The sequence below is a fragment of the Plectropomus leopardus genome, chromosome 21 (assembly GCF_026936395.1).
Source record: "Plectropomus leopardus strain MGB_pleo_1.0 chromosome 21, ASM2693639v1, whole genome shotgun sequence".
NCBI classification, from domain to species: domain Eukaryota; kingdom Metazoa; phylum Chordata; class Actinopteri; order Perciformes; family Serranidae; genus Plectropomus; species Plectropomus leopardus.
Window position 1 is genome coordinate 9,892,956 of NC_142196.1, and position 19,842 is coordinate 9,912,797.

Genomic DNA, 19,842 nt, shown 5'->3' on the forward strand with positions numbered 1-19,842 from the left:
ATATAAAGTAATTTCTGACTCTGAAGGAAGCTTTTTTAAAGTTTGGAAAAATAATAGTGCATGTGTGTGTAAACGATACTGATGGTGATGGGGATACATAATAACAAAACACAATATATGATACATTGTGCAGAATTTACATCCAAAAACACCACATCCATAAGTGCTTTGTTCTCTCCATTGTGGGTTTATTTGGAATTTGAGATCTACAAACTGCCCAGATGTTATCATTGCTGTGATTCTGTAATCTGAAACCTACTTTTCAAATGTAACCTTTAGTGGGGAGCTTAATGTCAACAGCCGGTGACATGTATTTCCGTAACATTACTCGTATTTCCGGGTTGTGTTTCCCCGCGCTAGTGTCTCTGCTGCAGGACCTGCGGGAGCTTGCGTCAGCCGGGAAGGACACCCAGCCAGCCGCCGGTCGGTCCATGGTTTGGAGGAGAGACAAAACAACAGTATGGACACAACCTGCGAGGAAGAAAACTACATTGTATTTAAGTTTTAAAACAGAATCGCCTTCTCCTCCCCGAGGCTGAGTTTAGGAAACTGTTAAAACTTTACTCAGAAGAGCGGTGAGACGTTTGTGGACTCTCAGGGAAATTATCTGCACTTTGTGGTCGTGCAGCAGGACGACATCCAGATTACTGGTTACATCAAGGTGTATCCGTGTGAATGTCCACGCTGAGCAAAGTGCAAGGTCCCCTCAGTGTTCAGATATGAGCTGCGGCCAGCTCTAACCACTACTGCTCCTCTGCTTACCTCTGCAGCTAACTTAAATGTGCCTTTTTACACTTTTATTTTTTATATAAACCAGTTTTATTTTTTGCACCAAATATGTCGTGCCTGTTGCTGGGAGTCATACGAAGGTGAGTCATTGTGACTTTTGTTTTTTAAATCGTGTTTTAGCTTCGAGAATAATACGTTTCATTGTACTTTGGTTAATGTTTCGAGAGTATTAAGTGTACACTAAAGGGCTAATTTGTTTTTGTCGTTTATTCAAATTCTGCCACTATCATGTTAACTAAGTTAACATTACTTAGTAAATGCCAATTAATGTAGCCCGTTTTTTTTTAAATTTAACACTCATACATAAAATATATAAGTATTGTGGACAACCAATTAATGTAGCCTATTTTTTCCACATACACATAAAATATACTATTATTGTGGACAACTTTCTGTCTTAAATAGCCTGAACACAAAATAGCTAATTGTTTTTTCCATTTATTCAGAATCGGCTGTATGTATGTTAGGTTTATTTTAGTAAATGCTAGTTAATGTAAACTATTTTCTTTCATTTCATACACATACATAAAATATATGAGTATTGTAGACAATCAATTAACGTAGCCTGTTTTTTTAAACACATACATGAAATATATAAATATTGCAGACAACAAATTAGACGAATATAGCCAGTTTTTCTGTTTCATAGATATACATATAATACATGAGTATCATAGACAACCAATTAATCCAACCTGTTTTATTGTATTTATTTTACTTTAAACACATACATAAAACACATAAGTATTTTGGAAAGCTTGTGTCCTTCTTATTTGATATGAACCTATTTGGGATAATAACTTCTTTCAGGCATAATTTGCTTACGACACAAGTCGGCCCCCATTCAGACCATTTTGAAGTAGTTTATTCTCATATTGTTTACACTTCCTGTATTTCTTAATAGATTTTCTTTTACAGTGTATGTGTAATGAGATGTGCTCTATGGGCTAAATAACTTAAGTAACTTATTACCACATATAATAAGGATACATGATTAGTATATTATTTTCAATGCCAGAAGACCTGTTACACTCTAAAGCATTGATACATTTTCAGTTGCTTAACTATGTGCTGCAATAAACTTATCTGACTTGACTGCAGAGAAGACACTCAGATCAGATGGCATTGAGCAAACATTTCATATTTTTCATCTGATTTTAAAAAAAAGGCTGTCTTTCTGCATGCTTTCTCCTAACCACTTTCCCCCTCCAGGCTTTGTGATGACACTCCATCACACTGGGACTCTGGAGTCAATGTGAGCGCTCCATGGCATTGTGTGCTTGCTATTTTTTTGTCAATAAGGATGCATGTGAGTAAAGTGAGAGAGCGACTGACACCATGGCAGGGCATGTGAGTTAGTGACAGGGAGGCTCATGCTGCTGTGCATTTTGTTTGTATTTCTGCTTGAGAGCAAATTCATGGCCGGAGTCGTCACTCCTCTGTTTGCCTGAACGTCCTGGTGCATGTTCCGTGTGTTTTTCCTCTGGGTACTCGCTGTACCAAGTAGCAGGGTAATGCATGCGGCACGTGGGCATGTTCTAAGTGATTCTTTGGCTTGTCTCTGCTTCATGTGTAGACTCTGCCCTAAAGACGGTATTGACCAGGAACAGGGTTAGGGAGGAGTGTAGGCGTATCTGTCTGTGGTGTGTGAGGATTGGCTTGCTGACTTGGAGGTGTGTTATCTGTTCCTTGACATTCCCCTCCTCTGGATATTTCAAAATTTGCACACTTAAAAAAAAAAAAAAATGGAGGCATGCTGGCCTCATCAGGTATGGGGGATGGGGTGAGGATTGGGGATGCTCAGACAAAAGCACGAGAGGTTGAATGAGTGCAGAGGGAAATTGGGAGCAAAGGTCATCAGGGTTTGAAAATCTTTTTTTGTGGCAAAGAGGGAGCAACAGAGCTGCAAATCGCTTCCAGCTGCTTAAACTTTGTCTTCTGTCTCAAGTCGGCCACCGTCTGTGCTCCAGCAACAAAATCAAGGAGTGATTTCTGTTAATTAATTTCAAATTCAGTCCAACTCATCCACTTTCCCAATCCTAGTCACATTACAGATAATATTCAGCACCTCCTGAATGGTTACAGGAATTAGTGGCATAATAGGGTGGATTATTGGAAGCATAGGTAATTAATTTACTCTGTGGGAGCTGATTTAGGGAAACTGGATAATCTAATATCTTTTGATAGGACTGACAAAGTGCCTTAAGTCATTCGGGTGCTTTGATACAATAACACTTTTGTTCTTTTAGTTCCCCTTCAGTTAATCTTTTATTCTTGTGTTATTAGTCAAAAATCCTCTGAAAACTGACAGTTTTGCTTTAGTTTTGACATTAGAGTGTTAAAGTGTGTTTGATGGATGTGTAGATGTAACAGTCCTCATGGTTGACATTTGTGTTTTTTGAGTAAAATGTCTCAACATCTATTTGGTGGATTGTATTTAAAATTTTACCACAGACGTTCATCTCTACTTTCTGATCATTTTGTGCTTCCGTCTTTATGTCAAAGAGCTCTGTGCTTTGCTTTCCTCTCTTTGACCGATGTTCAATCGCTGCGTCTTTTTAGTGGAATATCAAAGTAATGCTTCACTTACAAAATGATAATTTGTAAATCAAGTAGTTCTGATTTTTTACCTTAAATATGTGAGGAAATCTGTTTTTCTTGCATACCTTCATAGAATATTGGCAAACATATTGATTGGGGTCCAGGTTTAACAACAGCAAAACTATATCAAAACATCTATGTACGAAATCTTACAACTGGTGCAGAATTAGTCTCATTTAAGTTATTTATCTTATGCTCAGTACTTTTTCAAACACCAAACCAAAAACCTTGAGAGCATAGATACATTTTACTTTCACTTCATTTTTAAATAGGAAGGTTTTAGTGAAAATGCTTGTGTTATATTCAAGGTACTATTTCTAAACCCTGAGTATTGCCAAGTATTCACTTCAGGCAACTTAACAACTTAATAACCTCAATTATTTGGGCCAGGTAGCCAGAGAGGCAAAACCTGGGGCAAAAATCCCCAAATCACTCAGCACACCACTCCTTTCTGGTTATTCAGCTTATTACTTAGAGCAGGTGGTAATAACAAATGAACATTTTTATCCATTCAGATTTTCTTTCAATAGTTGAATAGGAGGAGGACACAGACCAGAGATACTACAGGCTTAAAGTGATGGACACATGTCTCCCTATCCTTATATTAGAAATTATGTCTTTGACAAATACCACCTAAACCATAGCCATCCCCAAATTATCGTCAAAGATTACAAAATGTAAGATATATACAAAAAAGAAATTCAATTACCAATCTATTTCTCACTGTAAGTCTTTATTTCAACACAAACAGGAGTCTGTTCATGATTAATTGGCCCCACATCAATGGTTAAACAACTGGCAAGCTGCAGGTCGCCTGCTCGGAGGGAGTTTGAACCCTGAGGCTGGCATTACACGGCTCTCAGCTCTTTGCCCTGTCTGCCTGCATGTTATCATCTCTCTCGCTTTGAGCCTCTCTGCGTTCCTGCCGTGCCCTTTGTACGCCCCAACCAGATTTACTTGTGTGTCTGCATGCACAAGTAGTCCTGTGTGTGCGTGTAATGCACGTGGAATGACTCACTGCAGTCAATTGGGTGCTGTGTTTCTGCACTTGATGCTACGATCACACTGTCTTTGAAACAGCAAAGGGAAAAGTGTAATTAGTGTGATGTAGGTGAATTTATGATTGAAACTTTGGCAACAATGTTTCTTTGTTTATGAGTCCCTCTGGGCTTCTCATTTGAGGATACAAGAGTACAAATTTCAGATTTTTCACATTTCTGAAGAGGTCATCTGGGGTCATTCACACTGTTCACAGACACACATTGTCCATTTCATTGTCCGATCACGCTGCCAACAAACAAAAGGCCGGCCCCACGCATGCCTCTCTGTATGTGGAGAAGTGTGCACTAATAACTGCAGCAAAGGCATCTTGTTATCACTGCTGTCACATGAACAGCACACAACTCCAATTTGGGGCCTTTAACCATGTGTCATTTAACCTTGTGTTAAAAGTGTTTGCGCTCTACCAACTCAATCGGTATCTGTTGGAGTGAATGTTAAAATTAGAGATGAAACAAAAGTGAGTTAAGACCAGAGCTATGTCAAAAATGTCGCAGAAGAAAAAGTCACATCTGAGCGGAACTAAGACACTGAATTTGTCTTGACCCACTAAACCAGCTGTCTTCATTTGAGCCAATGAGGACGCTCTCTGCATTATATCCTGGTCAAAAATCCTGGTTAAAATAGATCTGACACAATGTGTTCCCCACTCTGTTTGTAAATTCAACTCTGCAGTGCAGAGATGTGAACTCTCTGTTGAGGCTGCAGAAAAAATCAGAATCAGAAATCAGAATCAGAATCAGAAAAAGATTTATTGCCAGGTATAGTTAACACAATACGAGGAATTTGTTCTGGTGGGTTGGTGCAACATAAATATAGAAAAAGAAAACAGATAAAATAGAAGATACAAATATAAAATATAAAATATAAAATATAAAAAGTACGAGTCTTACAGTGCAAAACAAAACAAGTAACACAAGTAACAGTGTAACAGTGCAAGAAACAGAACCATGGAATTAAAGTTATATACAAGAAGATAGAGTTGGGTTGATATCCACTTTTGCTGGTTCAGTTTGGTGTACGAGCTGAAACCTTTTTGGTTTTATGCAAAAGAGCCGAACTGACGTTTTTCATATGAGATGCTCTGGCAAACTCTAAAAAGTAGTCTACATCAGCAACCTGTGATGAAGATGTCACAACACTAACTTAACTTACATTAGTAATAAGCTATATGACAAGGTGATTAACATAATATTCTGTTTTTTTGGTTTTTTTTTTAAATAAATAGACTAAAAAGTAATTTATATCCGACAGGCAGAGCCCAATTTACTGCTAAACTTAGGCCATAAATCAAATTTCAGTAGAGGTGGGGAAGATGCTCACAGAGTGCATGTTGTGTTTGTTTACTAGAAAGGTGATGTGAAGATAAAAACAAGACAGAGGTTTTAACATTTTATCAGTGTAATTGGGATTTCCTTTGATCGCAAATAAAATGTTAAAAAAAAGTAAAACATTACTTAAACGCCGCTCTCTTTTCAGACATGGCGGTGTCGGGGCCAGTGTTGGAGTTCGCTCTCTTGCCTCCATCCCCTCGCTGCCCCCGGCGGTGGCTGAGTTTGTGAAGGGAGCGGTGGATGAATGTAAACCGTCCAGTGTGCATGTGGTGACGGGGACGCCGCAGGAAACGGCCAACATCCTGGCAGGTCTGGAGAAGGAGGGCATGGTCAAGAAGCTTTCCAAATATGAGAACTGGTAAGGACTTAAAAGTTTTAAGTGCCTAATTTTAATTTTTCTGTAAAGTTCATGGGTTTTTAATGCACCATGGTGTGATGATGTATACTGAATCCATTTAAAAAGATGGACATGGATGTTATTTTCAGGAGGTACATGGGCAGTAAAGGTCACAGTCACCAGGTATATACAGGGATTATTCTATAATTATTTATTTTGTACTATTTTGCAGTATTTCCTTTTTCTATCTCTTCCTTTTTTTCTGTAAACAACAATGTAAATAAGTTTACATATAGTTATATATTGTCTGTATAGTTTATAGTGTGTATATAGTTATATAGTTTATATAGGAAGAAAATTACATTTATTTAAAAATGGAAACGAGTCAATTATTTTTCAATAACTGAAGGGGTGGTTTATGATAAGTTTGCATTTCCTTCTGCTCCTTTTTCGGACATGTCTGTATGTTTTTGCGTGTTTACATGTTCATTCTTACCTTTTTTACATGTTCAAAATAAATTTCAGTTCAATTCAAATCATTTCCCACTCGTGTTTTTCAGTTGGTTGGCGCGTACAGACCCAAAGGACGTGGCTCGGGTGGAAAGCAAGACTGTGATTGTGACCAAGAACCAGAGGGACACCATCCCCATCCCTGCTGACGGAGTGAAGAGCCAGCTCGGCAGCTGGATGAGCGAGTCCGACTGGCAGAAAGCCAGACAGGATCGTTTCCCTGGATGCATGGCAGGTACGTAGCTGGATGGTTGAGGATGTTTGTCGCTAGTTGCCAGGAGATGTGTGATTCCAACTTCCCTTTAAACTTTTATAGATTTTTAATGTTAGGGTTGGGCCCCTGTAAAAATCTTCAAACTGGTTTGATATAAACCAAATCCTGGACTTGACCTGTTTATTGAACTCATCAGCTGCTCCTGTGTGGAACATAATGACACTGCTCTGTTACTACCTTTGCTGCCAACTTAACGGCTGAACAACGATGCCCGTATGTTTTAGACAGAATGGCAAGGCGTATTTATGGCGCAACATTATTGCCTTAAACACACTTTAGATAAGAGTCGCACCATAGAGAGAGAGCCCTCTTGTCTCATCTCGGTACCCTAAAAAACACTTAATTTCTAGTAAACAATCACAACATGAACTACTTTTTCGCCCTCCCACCTCTCCTGAAACTTGATCTCCTTCATGTCAGCGTACTTAACACAGCCATAAATTGAACACAGCCTGTCAGACACTGGTGGCATCATTAGTTTTCTTACAAACAAACATAAAATGGTAATCACATTTTCATATTGCCTATTAATAATGCAGTAAAAGTTGGATTAAGAGTCTTGATGCTGTTGACACAGGTTTCTGATATAGACTACTTTTTAATTTTGCAAGAACTTGTCATAGTGACAAATGCAGTCGGTTTGTATTAAAATCAAAACGGTTTAAGCTCGTACAGCTTACCGGCAAAATCAGAAATTGATTCAGTACTATTGAATGGTGTTATAATCTGAACATGTGTTTACCCTGAGGAAAAAGCATGAAATATTGGGAACAGGAACATGTGTCACACAGCCCGTTTCTTTTTGTACTTTATGAACAAAATTTGGAGTTTTTGCTCCATGCTGCTGCTTGTGAACACGACAGTGAACCTTTAACAATAGGCCATTGTATCTCACGTCCAATATAACCACCTTTTCATCATTTGTCAATATTGACTCATTGTAGCATGTATTGTATGAATAAACTGCATTAATGTATCGTTCATGTCTGTGTGTCCTCTCTGTAGGTCGAACCATGTATGTGATTCCCTTCAGTATGGGTCCTGTCGGCTCGACTCTGACAAAATATGGCGTCCAGGTAATAACTGTCCTCCTCAACACTTAATAGTCATGGAAAAAAGCATGTAATAAAGCAATAAGCCTGCTGTGTTGAGCCTATCAGTGCTTTGATTTGTTGCTATAAATAACTGTGATTTATTGTCGTAGTTTATCACTGTACGTTTTAATGAATTGCTGTAACTCTTTATGGTTTAGACTTGCTGAATGTTTCAGGTTGTAGATCAGGGTGATAAACATTTTGTCCTGCTCAAAGGTGACAGACTCACCATACGTTGTGGCCAGTATGGGGATCATGACGCGCATGGGCACTCCGGTCTTGAACAAACTGTCTGAAGGAGTGGAGTTTGTCCGCTGTCAGCACTCTTTGGGACAACCTTTACCACTCAAAGGTACAAATTCTAAGAGCCTGAAACAAATCTTTAAAGTGCTTTGTAGTGCTTAAAACTAATGAAGATCTCCTTCCCCGTGTCCTCTCCAGCACCTCTGGTCAACTCATGGCCCTGTAACCCAGGTAAGGTGCTGATATCTCACCTGCCAGACACCAGGCAGATCTTGTCCTTTGGCAGTGGCTATGGAGGAAACTCTCTCCTGGGGAAGAAGTGCTTTGCCCTCCGTATCGCCTCCCGCATCGCTAAGGATGAAGGCTGGCTGGCTGAACACATGCTGGTGAGTGTGTAAAATTTCTGGCTGGGTATTGCGTCTTGATACCTAAAGGTCTGCAGTTAAACGCTACCTTTAGTCAATCATTTTTTGCACTGGGGATCTGGTCCTGGACGGTCCCAAATCCCCGCCTGATCAGCAAACTTTCTGTTGCTGCCGTCTCCAAACGTCCTCAGCTTGGAGCTCACACTGAAGCAGCAGCAGCCACATCTCATAAAGTCTGTGTTGCACTGAAATCGAGCACGATGTGTTTCTCAGTCAAACGTGCCTCCAAATTGTTAGAAAGTATGGCTATACTGCACACCACTCCATTCACATTATGGGCATCAAGTACTCACTATAAGGGATACATTTTTTATGTATGTATTTTTTTCCATACATACATCTTTTCAATTATGATCATTTAACAAATGCAAACATGTTTTCCATTGATAAATCACATGATATGTGAACATACTGGTAACTTGTATGATCATAAAGTAACCAGTTAGGTCTTTTTGAAGTCATTTCTGGGAGAAAATGTAAAAATAAAATTTCATGGGCCCAGCAAAAAAGTATCTGCAATCGGTGATCAGATTACTTTTGATCGTGAATATATTTTAGCCAATAATCAATAATCACTTTTATTACCTAATTTTGTCATTCCGCTGTAGCAAAGAAATATTACATTACAAATAGAACATTGTCCCTGAAAAATATATTCAATAGAAAATAGTATAGCAGGGATTCTTAGAGTTTTCAAAAGTGCTTGGCCATTACGCTCTGTCACTTCAAGTGATGACTATCCATGAAAGGTCGAGTAAATATTATGTTCTCCCCTCCTCAGATCCTGGGCATTACTAACCCTCAGGGAGTGAAACGTTACGTAGCGGCAGCCTTCCCCAGTGCCTGTGGTAAAACCAACTTGGCCATGATGAAACCAGCTCTGCCCGGCTGGAAGGTTGAGTGTGTGGGCGATGACATCGCTTGGATGAAGTTCGACAGCCAAGGTGAGAGGAAGGAGCATGACTCACGCACACAGAATCCCCATGTTACTCCATAGTTGACGTAAATCCACGCGCATGTCTCTACAGGGAAACTGAGAGCCATCAACCCTGAGAACGGTTTCTTCGGTGTGGCTCCCGGCACCTCCGACAAGACCAACCCATACGCCATGGCCACCATTGCCAAAAACACCATGTTCACCAATGTTGGTGAGACCAGCGATGGAGGAGTGTGGTGGGAGGGCCTGGACCCCCCTGCAGCTGGGGTCTCACTCACAGACTGGCACGGCAAAACGTGGAAGCATGGTAACATCAGCCTGGACTGCTCAGGCTTTTATAAAGACATCAATCTAAAGAGTCCCGCTTCAGCAGTTTTAGGGAAGATGAATTGCCTTAAGTACTTAGTTTCTAATGAACATCAATGAATATTCAGCAGTTTGAGTGGTACAATTTTAGCTTGAATAATGCATTTTGTTTTTTCGCCAACAAAGACATCAAATTATTTGTAGGCCCTAGACCAAGAAAACTCCCTGCAGTATTGCACACAGCTTCAGTAAACTTCAAGAATTAGTCAGTGACAAACTGTACTGTATATTAGTATCTCTCTCAACACTCATTTTCTGTTTTCTGGATAAATTAAACTAACATATGAACATATAAAAAAAATCAAAAAAAAGAAATAAAGTTAAAAATACCCAACAACAAACCCCCAAAACAGGAAAGGCCTGGAAAAAGTGATTAAAAACTATAATACACACACAAGAGAACAGGCAGTGCAGCTTCTATCCTCCAAAATTATGGAATAGCCTTCGAAAAGCTATTAGAGAAGCTGGTTCTGAGAACATTTTTAAAAGACAGCTGAAAACCTATTTATTTAGTCTGGCTTTTAATAAATGAAATTCTTATACATACTATTTTATATCAATTCAATTATTTCTACTGTACTTACTTGTGATTTACTTTGTTTATCACCACCTGTCTTTCAATTGTCCAATCTAGCTTTTTTTTCTTTTTTTTGCATTTTTAATTGTGAAGCACTTTGAGCTGCATTTCTTGTATAAAAGTGCTCTATAGATAAAGTTTATTATTATTATTATTAATATTATTGTTGTTATTAGTATTAGTATTAGTATTAGTAGTAAACTGAATAGCCACAGTGTATACAGTGCCATCTAGTGGTATGTCAAAGCAAAGACCTAAAGATCGATGAGACGAACCATGATAGTCAGATGTTGGTGTTTACAAAATTCCTTTTAATAAACTGATTGTGACTATGAGTAACATGAACATTCAGAGTGAATAAACTTTTTTTTTCCTCTGTGTGAAAAAAGGAAGCAAGACTCAATGTGCCCACCCCAATTCCCGCTTCTGTGCCCCGGCGGCTCAGTGTCCCATCATTGACCCCCAGTGGGAGAGCGAGGAGGGCGTTCCCATCGACGCCATCATCTTCGGAGGCAGGAGGCCGGAAGGTTTGTGCTGTACACACACTTTTTTTCCACTTTACACTTTTTTCCACTTTTTTGCCCAAAATACAGAGGTTGTATCCTCGCTGCAGTTGCCGCGGGTTCGATCTTTGGACTCTTTGCTGCATGTCGCCCTCTCTCTCTTCCCCTTTCACGCTTAAACTGTCCTGCCCATTAAACGCAATAAAAGCCCCAAAAAATAATCTTAACCCCCCCCCCACAAAACAAACAAAACAATTGGGAAAGTAAAAAAACAAAACAAACAGGGAAATGACCTGAAAACTGCTTTAAAATGATAATTATTCTGTAAAATGATTATGGAAATATAATTCTGTTTTAATTTTTTTTTTTTTTCTAAATCTACTAATTTCTTGCAGTTTTTGGGCCATTTCTGGCCAGGTTGCTCATTGCCTTTTTTCTCATGTTTTTGAAAGAAATAAACTTTAACACCTTGCTCAGGATTCGAAGGTTTCAGTACTTGTTAAAGGTGTCTAAATGCAGCACAAGGAAAATTAGATTTCAAAAAGTTAACATATTACATGTTGGAGTCATTGCAGCTACATGTTTTTTGTATTACATGTCAACATGAGAAGCTGAGCGGCATTTAAAACACACAAGTAGCTTTGCACTAAACATGATGAAATGTTGTTGTCAGGGGTCCCTCTGGTTTACGAGTCTTTCAACTGGCAACACGGAGTCTTTGTTGGAGCCGCCATGAGGTCTGAGGCCACGGCAGCTGCTGAGCATAAAGGTACACACTCACACACCTGATTTTTTTTGGTCTAAACATCCATTGTCCTATTGATGAAGTGGTTTAAGATTATGGGATGATAAAGAAGTTACTCTTCCCATCACTAAAGCCAATCTTTTATTAGAATTATGAATCATGTCATGTCTCCCTGCAGGTAAGGTCATCATGCACGACCCCTTCGCCATGCGGCCATTCTTCGGTTACAACTTTGGCGACTACCTCGCTCACTGGCTGAGCATGGAGAAACGAAAGGCCCCCACTCAGCTGCCCAAGATCTTCCACGTCAACTGGTTCAGGAAGGACCCCGCGACCGGCGCCTTCCTCTGGCCCGGCTTCGGTGAAAACGCCCGCGCGCTGGAGTGGATCTTCAGGCGCTGCAGCCGGGAGAGGGAGGACGAGGCGGCCAAGAAGAGCATTATCGGCTGGCTGCCAGAAGATGGCGCCATCGACACTAAAGGTCTGGGTAAGGTGGATATGGGTGCCCTGTTCGACGTGCCCAAGTCTTTCTGGCAGAAGGAGACCAAAGAGTTGAGAACCTACTTCACCCAGCAGGTTGGAGCTGATCTGCCAGCCCAGGTGGCGGCTGAGCTGAAGGCGCTGGAGGATAGAGTGCACAATTAAAAACCCCACTGACAGGAAGTTCATCCGGAAACAGGGAGGCAGTCACAGGATCAGATCATTAGGGTGAAATCAGAGTCACTGGCAGAGTTTAAATACACAGAGAACTTAGCTCTGTGAGCGCAGCTTTGGTTTCATTCATGGAAACATAAAAACACTGACATTGTTGAACCAGGTTGAGATGCCCGGCTAAAAGGTCACCATGACAGAAACATCCCATTCCTCTTTGGCTTTCACAACATTAGATATGTACTAAAATGATAGTATGAGAGACTTGCTGCTCAGTCAAAGTAGAGCTGCGTCAATAAATCGATCAGTTGTCAGTTATGACACATTATTCTTCTTAAACACTGATGTTTTCTGGTTTCTTTACTTCTCTGTATCTGTAGTTACATGGAGAATATTCATCTTTAATCTGACTGAAATCATCCTGATGAGACGGAGATTGGTGTTGCCCGCTGTGACACTTCTCATATGCCAGAAATATAACAGAAAAATGCGTTTTTTTTATTACTATTTGAGAAAATTTAATTCATTCAATCCATAAAATATAGAAGTAGAAGATACTCTTCTGTCTGTAAATACATTTATGTATTAAGTCAGTGTAACCCAGGTTACAGACATCCCCTAAACATCTCACATGCAAACTTTTGGTAGATGACACAATATATTTAAGTTCCCTAAACATCTCAGTCTACTGTTTTAAGAAAGACCACTCACATCAGAATGTAGCACTTGCAGGGCGCTAAATTTTGTCTGAATTTATAGATAATTTTCAGTCAGAATCAGAGGTGTGTAAAAAAAGCTGTTGCAGCAAGTTGTGTGTGCTGTTCACCTGTTGTTACCCCATGTGGGGTAAACATGTAGAAAGAATATATGTATCCCAAGCAGAGAGAAGCATTTGGATGAAGCGTTCATGTGTATGTTAGGTGCAAATATTTTCCTATCGAACCGACCTCACCTCTCCCAAACAGTTTAGGCTGCATCAGATCAGTCTGAGGTGATAACATGACTTATTTTTATTCTGATTATTAGTGTAATATTAGGTAAATAAATTCACGACCGTAAACTTACATTTGAGGAAGTCATCTCGGGATTTGAGAAACACTGAACCACATTTTTCATCATTCTCTGAAATCTTGAGCAAACACCTGGTTGATTTTATTGAGAAAATAACTGAAAGATTGTGTGTTGAATTGAATGTTGTATGTTGAGAACTGAGAAAAATGGTAGACTTGTGTTTGTTCAATTATTAGTTTTAATAAAAAGCTGCGCCCCAAAAAGACCAATAGCCAGGCCAGAAGTTAACCTTCTCTGTGCATGAAAACACCGCCAGTGACTCTTGTCTCTTTTACTATGAAGAGAAATCTGTTCCGAGATAAAAAAGCAAATGATTTACAATGCAATACCTTTGGACGCGACTTCACACTAATGCTGCAACACTGAAGGACTGGCATCAGGCTGGTGGGAGGAGGGAGGTTTGCCTCTCAACATGAGGGTTCAATATTTGCAACGTTTTCAGATTGTAATATAGAGAAGCTAATGTCACTACCTCCATTCACTCACGCCACCTGGCATGGTACTAAAGCACAAAACATGACCTAATGGTGCCTTTGAGACATTTAACAATGCAGTGTCAAGGCTGCTAATGTTTACAAGCTGAATTCCAAAGATCGCTTTTAACAAAATCCCAACAAAAACTACACAGTTTTAAAATTTCTTTTACTCATTAAAAGGTTTTAAATGAATTTTAGCATCAGATCTTTCAATACACTATTGACAGAATCTCATGAAATGCCAGTTACTTTAAGCTGAGCTCGATATTCAAACACACATATCATAAGTCCAAAAACTACTCAAAACATTGTAGCATATTTCCACTGGGAATTACTATGCATGATTCACCTTGCCACTTTTGTAATGTTTGTGATTAAATTGTATGATTTCAGGTGATGTTTACACACAATATGTGAAATGTTGGACCAATAAATGCAACTGAGATTCATAGGTATTTTTAGAAGTTGTATGCTAAGGTTTTTATGACAGTACAATGAATAAATAAATTCAAATGCAGAAACGGTATCTCATGCTTTATTAAAGTTATTCAAATGCAAAAAAAAAATGTAGGATACAAAAGATGGAACACACACAACAGATGAGTAAATGAGATAAAAAATGATTTGCACAAAATGGTCTGTAAAATATCACAGGGTTAAATTGCAAAAACATTTCAAAATACGGTACACCGCTAATGTGTGAGCAGAATGGCTTCTTGTGTTAAGCTCACTATAATTAATTTAGCCATTTGTTCCAGTTCCCTATTTATATTTATAGTTAGCGAGTCATATTTGCACTGATCTGAAATGCAGAGTCTAAGTCTCACAGCAACAGCAATATGAGGTCAGTTCACAATTATGAGTTAGGATATCACAGTGACTGGCAAAACCATCTTAGCTGGATGTTGAGGTTTTGACTTCCCCTTTAACTGTGGGCAGTGAAAGGCTCCAGGCTCCAATTACTTTTCATACATTAAGCTTATTGTATAAGTTAAAAAAAATGTTGGTATAATCATGGCTAACCCAAGTTTGACCACAAGCCGATCCTCATTTTCTCTTCACTTGAGCGTAGACATCCTCTGGTCTGTTTGCTGTTTTGGACACATTGACCTGTGCGTACAGCGTGTCCTGCCGCTGTCCACTGTCCTGCTCTGAGGACAGCTCAGTTCTCCGTTTGGAGAAGTCGATCTCTCCGTAATGGATGTCTTCTTCTTCTGTTTTTCTTACTGGCTCCACAGCAGTCAGCTCTTCACCTGTTTGAGTCTGTAAAACAATAAATCGAACAGGAAGTGTCAGAGGTGAACCTTCGGCTGGATCTTACCATATTAAATTATTTGCTTAAATTATTGAACTCAACAGGCTTATATCTGGGACAGGCTGTTGATTCCTTTCACACAAAACTATGTTCAGCAAAGATGGGAAATACTATCAAATTATGTATTTAACCCTTTGAAACTTGGATTTATTGGCTTTATTTTATTTCATTTATTTTCAAAAACATGGGAAGAAGGTAATAAGCAACAAAATAAATGACCCAGAAGTTAGCAAGAAATCTGTAAAAACTACAAGACAATAACCTATTTTTTTTTAAAATAACTACCCCCTACCAAAAAGTCAAAAAAAGTGAGAAATTACCAGAAAATGCTTAAAAATTCTAATAATTCTGTGAAAATAATTTAAAATAGGTATTTATGACATTTATGAATATAGTTCACTGTACATTTTCCTTTGCTTTTAATTTTTTATTTTTATTTTAATAGTCTCTAACATCTTTTTATCCCTTTCTCTGTTTCTCATGTTTATGTCAGTAAAATAAGCTGAATGATTAACTTGTGGAGAATCTTACCAAGCTAACTTTGTGAGTAGCATGTCCAAAAGTTGTAAACATATATACATATTGTATCTAAGCAACTAACTAACATCAGCTCCAGCAGGTAGCCAACAACCTGGTTTTATACATCCAAAGAACTTTTATGAAAACTAATTACATGGAAACTAGACCAAGCTTCTAACTGAGACCTGTCTGTTTGTCAAAATTTGTAGCCACACCCAATTTGTCAAAAAAACTAGGCTTTTAGTTGAAGTTTTACAGTAATAAAGAGCCATTTCAGATTAATTGACTGAAATGTTGGACAACATCAGGATTGAAACCAAAGACATCATTAGTTGGAAAGAGATGCAAAACATTCAGAGCACACAGTAATTAACTGGACAGGAAGTTCAGTATGCTCTCACCTGAATCTGATGTGCAGGTGGATGTGCCGACTTTAAACACCTGGAAGACATCAGATCAATTGTATATTGTGTTATAATGTGCCGCGTTAAATTCAGTGTGTCGGTGTCAAGATCAAAACAGATAATGTTACATATGAGTGAACTCAGTCATCATCTGCTTTAATTTGTGAAACCTACCAAACACAGACGACCAGGCAGATGAGTATGATGATCCCAACGATTCCTGCAAGAATTGCCCCCCATTGTAGAACGTCTGCTCATGAAAAAAAACAAAAAACAAGTTAAGTGACTAAAATAAGTGTCAAATGTGGACATGGAATAATATTGATAGAGAACTGCAAAAGTTTTAAAGTTCAGCTCTTCACATTTAATGTATAGTTCTGCTTTTTGAAGTGGGGTTGCATGTCAGACAATGAAACTAAGTGATTGTCACGACCTGTTTTGTCATCCTCATGTTTCATGTCTAAAATTTCCTGTTTTTTTATGAAATTCACATGTTGTCTCATTCCAGGTCTCTTCACTTCCTCCCCTCCTGTGTTTCCTGTCTGTGTGATTACCTGCCCCGCCCTAATGTGTCACACCTGTGTCTCATTTTCTCCGCTCCTCCGGTGTATTTAGTCTCTGTGCTCTCTTCCCCCAGTTTGGCTTTTTGTGACAGTGTTGTTGCCGTTTCCCTTTTGTGAGTTTGTGTTAGTGAGTTTTAGTTACTGAGCCTGGTCTGCCCCTATAGTTACTTCTGACTGATCTGGCTGCTATCTCATGTACCAATCTACTTTTGCAATACTGATTTTTTGAGGTTGGACAGTTTTTTAGATAACTAAAATACATTTTTTAGTCAGGACTCTAGTCTGCTCCAATACACTGACTGTGGATAAGTACTGTAAACAACCCCACTTCAATAGATGCAAACAATAACCTTTTACTGAATTTATTGTTTGTATAGCACCATTTCATTTGAAATTCAGTGACTGCTCGTATTTTACTACTGGCTGTAGTACAGTTCAGTATTCACCTTGAACAGCCAGATGGATCCCTGCTGATGTGTGATTACCGTGCTCATTTGAGGCCACACAGACATAAACTCCTGCTTCTGTCACAATAAAGCTGTAAAAGTCTCCCTCAGACACTCTGATGGATCCATTTTCACTGATCTTGAACCAGGTGAAGCTGCTGACGGGAGGTTTGGCTCTGCTGGAGCAGGTCAGGTTCACACAGCTACCTGCTGACACCAAACCTGGTGGACTGACGGACACTGAGGTGTTCTTAGGAGCATCTGACGAAAATGTGACAATAACTTTATTCATTAAAATCAGCTGACATCTCATGAATCATCACGAGCTGATAACAATCACTGTTTGTCTTACATGAAACATTGAGAGTCATTTCTTCCTCTGCTGTCTTATAGTTTCCTCCCTCTACAGGATATGAGGCAGAACAGCTGATGTTGACTCCATCATGTTGGTCTGACAGAATGATGGTCGTCTTGATTTTAGTTGTTAGGGTTCGATCTTTGTTTTCCTTGGTTATGTTGTGATGGTTTTCTGTGAGAGTCCAGGTGAGTTTAGGAGGGGAGTGTGGACAGGGAGTGGATGCTGAGCAGGTTATATTGACAGACTCATTCTCCTTCAGATCACCTGAGATCTCAATTTTGGGCCTCGGAGGAACATCTGTGGTTTCAAATCAAACACAGATTTTATAAAAAGTGAATAAGAGTTTGTGCTTTTTTCAGTTTCCCATATTTGACCATTTTCATGCAAAACTGTTACAATAGACTCAGTATATATTCGCAGAATTTAAATTAGTGGCAAAATGAAAATGAGAAAGTGCCGTTAAGGCCAAAACTGCAAATGATATCACCTTTATTCCATACGATAACATCATAGACTGATAAAACAAAATACCACTTACCTTCAACTATTATCTGAAGAGGATCACAAACAGCTGTTGCAAGGAATGGCCTGTTCTCAATTCTGAAGGAGTATGTGCCTCTGTGATCTGTGCTTAAACTGGAAAATAAAGTGGTGCAGTTGTTCTGACGCAGGTTTCCAGTAATCTGTATTGGATAACTGTTATCTTTCTTACTGCTGTTGAAAACGACAGCTTCATTTTGGTGCCACACTCCAAATGTTGCTCTTGTACCATCAAATTTCTCTTGCCTATCTGTGGCAGCACTAAAGTTACACGGGATTTGCAGACAGGATCCGCTCAGTGCTTCCATCTGCTCTGGTGTTGTAATGAACAGGGCTGACACTTCAGAACAAGCAGCCAAAGCACCTGTAAAACAGACTCATGGTGAAAATGATATGAAGCAAAATCTGCATAAACAAAAAGTTCATTATGCACAAACTACAGTTTAGCAGCAGCATGTTTGGTCCTTTGTCCTTTTAACGATGTCAAACACTTTGCAGTCTGGACATGAATGACTGGAAAAAAGTAACGTCTCCAAATAAAAGTGAGCGAACAAACAGCTCACCTGAAGTAAAGAGGACACTCAGTAACATGTTGGCCGTCACCATTTTCACAGACCGGACTGTAATAACACTCATCACCTGGATCTGACAAAAAGGGACTTTTCAATATTTTAAGCAGCATTCTCAGATTCACACATGCAAATCAGGATCGCTCCCTGTAAAACCATGTTACTGTGTTAAAACAGTAATTAGTGATTGACAACAGTTAAAAAACAAAATGATCCAGAGTGAGACACCAAAACCGAGCAAATACATTTCATTATGTATTTTTCACTGGAATTTATGAAAAGCATCAATATAAAAACACACGATCATAAAAGCAGTGACGTTTGACCTTACCCAACGAGGCTGCAGTTTAAACGGAGAAACAGTTATTCTAAAATTCTGATCATTTGTAAATTTCAGCAGAGCTGCAGCGCTCTTCCCTGCTTCCTGTTGTGATGTTACAGCAAACAGACTTACTATTTGTAGCTCGATACGAAATGACTAAAATACTGCAGAAATACAAGTCTTGACTCTTCCTGCTCGCACCCTGTGAGTGAGGAAGTCAGTATTTTGAGGCAGCTTGAGCTCGTCCAAATGCAAATAAGCTCTGATTCTCAAAGATATTATTTTTAAATCACATAAGAGTGTACACCTATACCTTATTGTCTTTTGTGGTGCATTAATTACAATAGTGCCATAAACAAATATCAAAATATGAACTTGTAGTTAAGTACAACAATGAACATGAAATGTAGACATGTGAGCTCATACTTAGAGGGACTTTCACTACAAGAAGTTTGATAGGACATTTTTGTTGTTAATTTGAATAAATATAGTGTTTTACTGAACAAAAATGCAAGGAAGTCAATCATAGTCAATAAATGATCCATAAACACACTGATGAAGACATCTGGCTGCAGAGAGCTGTGTTGCTACAGCTGCTCTAAATATTTTACAGAAGGGCAAAACCCAGCAGACTAGCTTCCCCTGTTTGCTTTGAGTTTCTGGCTTTTTTTTAGCGCTCTGGTCACGATTTTAGCATTTTACATCTCACCACTTCTCTCTGGTGTTCTTACTCTGGTCCATACACTACACCTCACTGTATTTCATCACATCAAAAGCATCAAAACAACATGAAATACAGTAAATATCTTCTTTT

The 19,842-nt window shown here is 39.0% G+C and overlaps 2 protein-coding genes across 4 annotated transcripts; one reads left to right on the top strand and one right to left on the bottom strand.

Annotated features, from left to right (window-relative positions):
- The first annotated feature begins 387 nt into the window (after positions 1 to 387).
- On the top strand, positions 388 to 14,518 carry pck2 (phosphoenolpyruvate carboxykinase 2 (mitochondrial)). The gene is made up of 11 exons (XM_042510110.2): positions 388 to 869; positions 5,929 to 6,141; positions 6,681 to 6,865; positions 7,910 to 7,980; positions 8,215 to 8,350; positions 8,440 to 8,627; positions 9,448 to 9,610; positions 9,695 to 9,910; positions 10,936 to 11,073; positions 11,723 to 11,818; positions 11,973 to 14,518. Exons 1-11 carry the CDS (start codon positions 838 to 840, stop codon positions 12,437 to 12,439), a joined length of 1,905 nt encoding a protein of 634 aa, XP_042366044.2. The 5' UTR covers positions 388 to 837; the 3' UTR covers positions 12,440 to 14,518.
- On the bottom strand, positions 14,512 to 19,232 carry LOC121960433 (sialic acid-binding Ig-like lectin 12). Of its 3 annotated transcripts, none has more exons than XM_088071786.1 (8): positions 19,038 to 19,232; positions 18,701 to 18,782; positions 18,136 to 18,501; positions 17,592 to 17,894; positions 17,240 to 17,500; positions 16,405 to 16,480; positions 16,228 to 16,267; positions 14,512 to 15,255 (listed from the first exon to the last, which is right to left on the bottom strand). In XM_088071786.1, the coding sequence occupies exons 2-8, from the start codon at positions 18,771 to 18,773 to the stop codon at positions 15,040 to 15,042; spliced, it is 1,335 nt and encodes a 444-aa protein (XP_087927912.1). In that variant the 5' UTR covers positions 18,774 to 18,782; positions 19,038 to 19,232; the 3' UTR covers positions 14,512 to 15,039. The 3 variants fall into 3 exon arrangements, with proteins under 3 accessions (XP_087927912.1, XP_087927914.1, XP_087927913.1); XM_088071788.1 differs by having other exon boundaries at positions 19,161 to 19,217; XM_088071787.1 differs by having other exon boundaries at positions 18,701 to 19,232.
- Positions 19,233 to 19,842: the final 610 nt, after the last annotated feature.

Coding starts and splice junctions, on each gene's coding strand:
- LOC121960433 (XM_088071786.1), bottom strand. CDS start 18,773: ATGAGTGTTATTACAGTCCGGTCTGTGAAAATGGTGACGGCCAACATG. Junction 17,895..18,135: donor TCTTCAGATAATAGTTGAAG/GTAAGTGGTATT, acceptor TTGAAACCACAG/ATGTTCCTCCGAGGCCCAAA. Junction 17,501..17,591: donor AATGACTCTCAATGTTTCAT/GTAAGACAAACA, acceptor CATTTTCGTCAG/ATGCTCCTAAGAACACCTCA.
- pck2 (XM_042510110.2), top strand. CDS start 838: ATGTCGTGCCTGTTGCTGGGAGTCATACGAAG. Junction 6,142..6,680: donor CTTTCCAAATATGAGAACTG/GTAAGGACTTAA, acceptor CGTGTTTTTCAG/TTGGTTGGCGCGTACAGACC. Junction 9,911..10,935: donor CGGCAAAACGTGGAAGCATG/GTAACATCAGCC, acceptor GTGTGAAAAAAG/GAAGCAAGACTCAATGTGCC.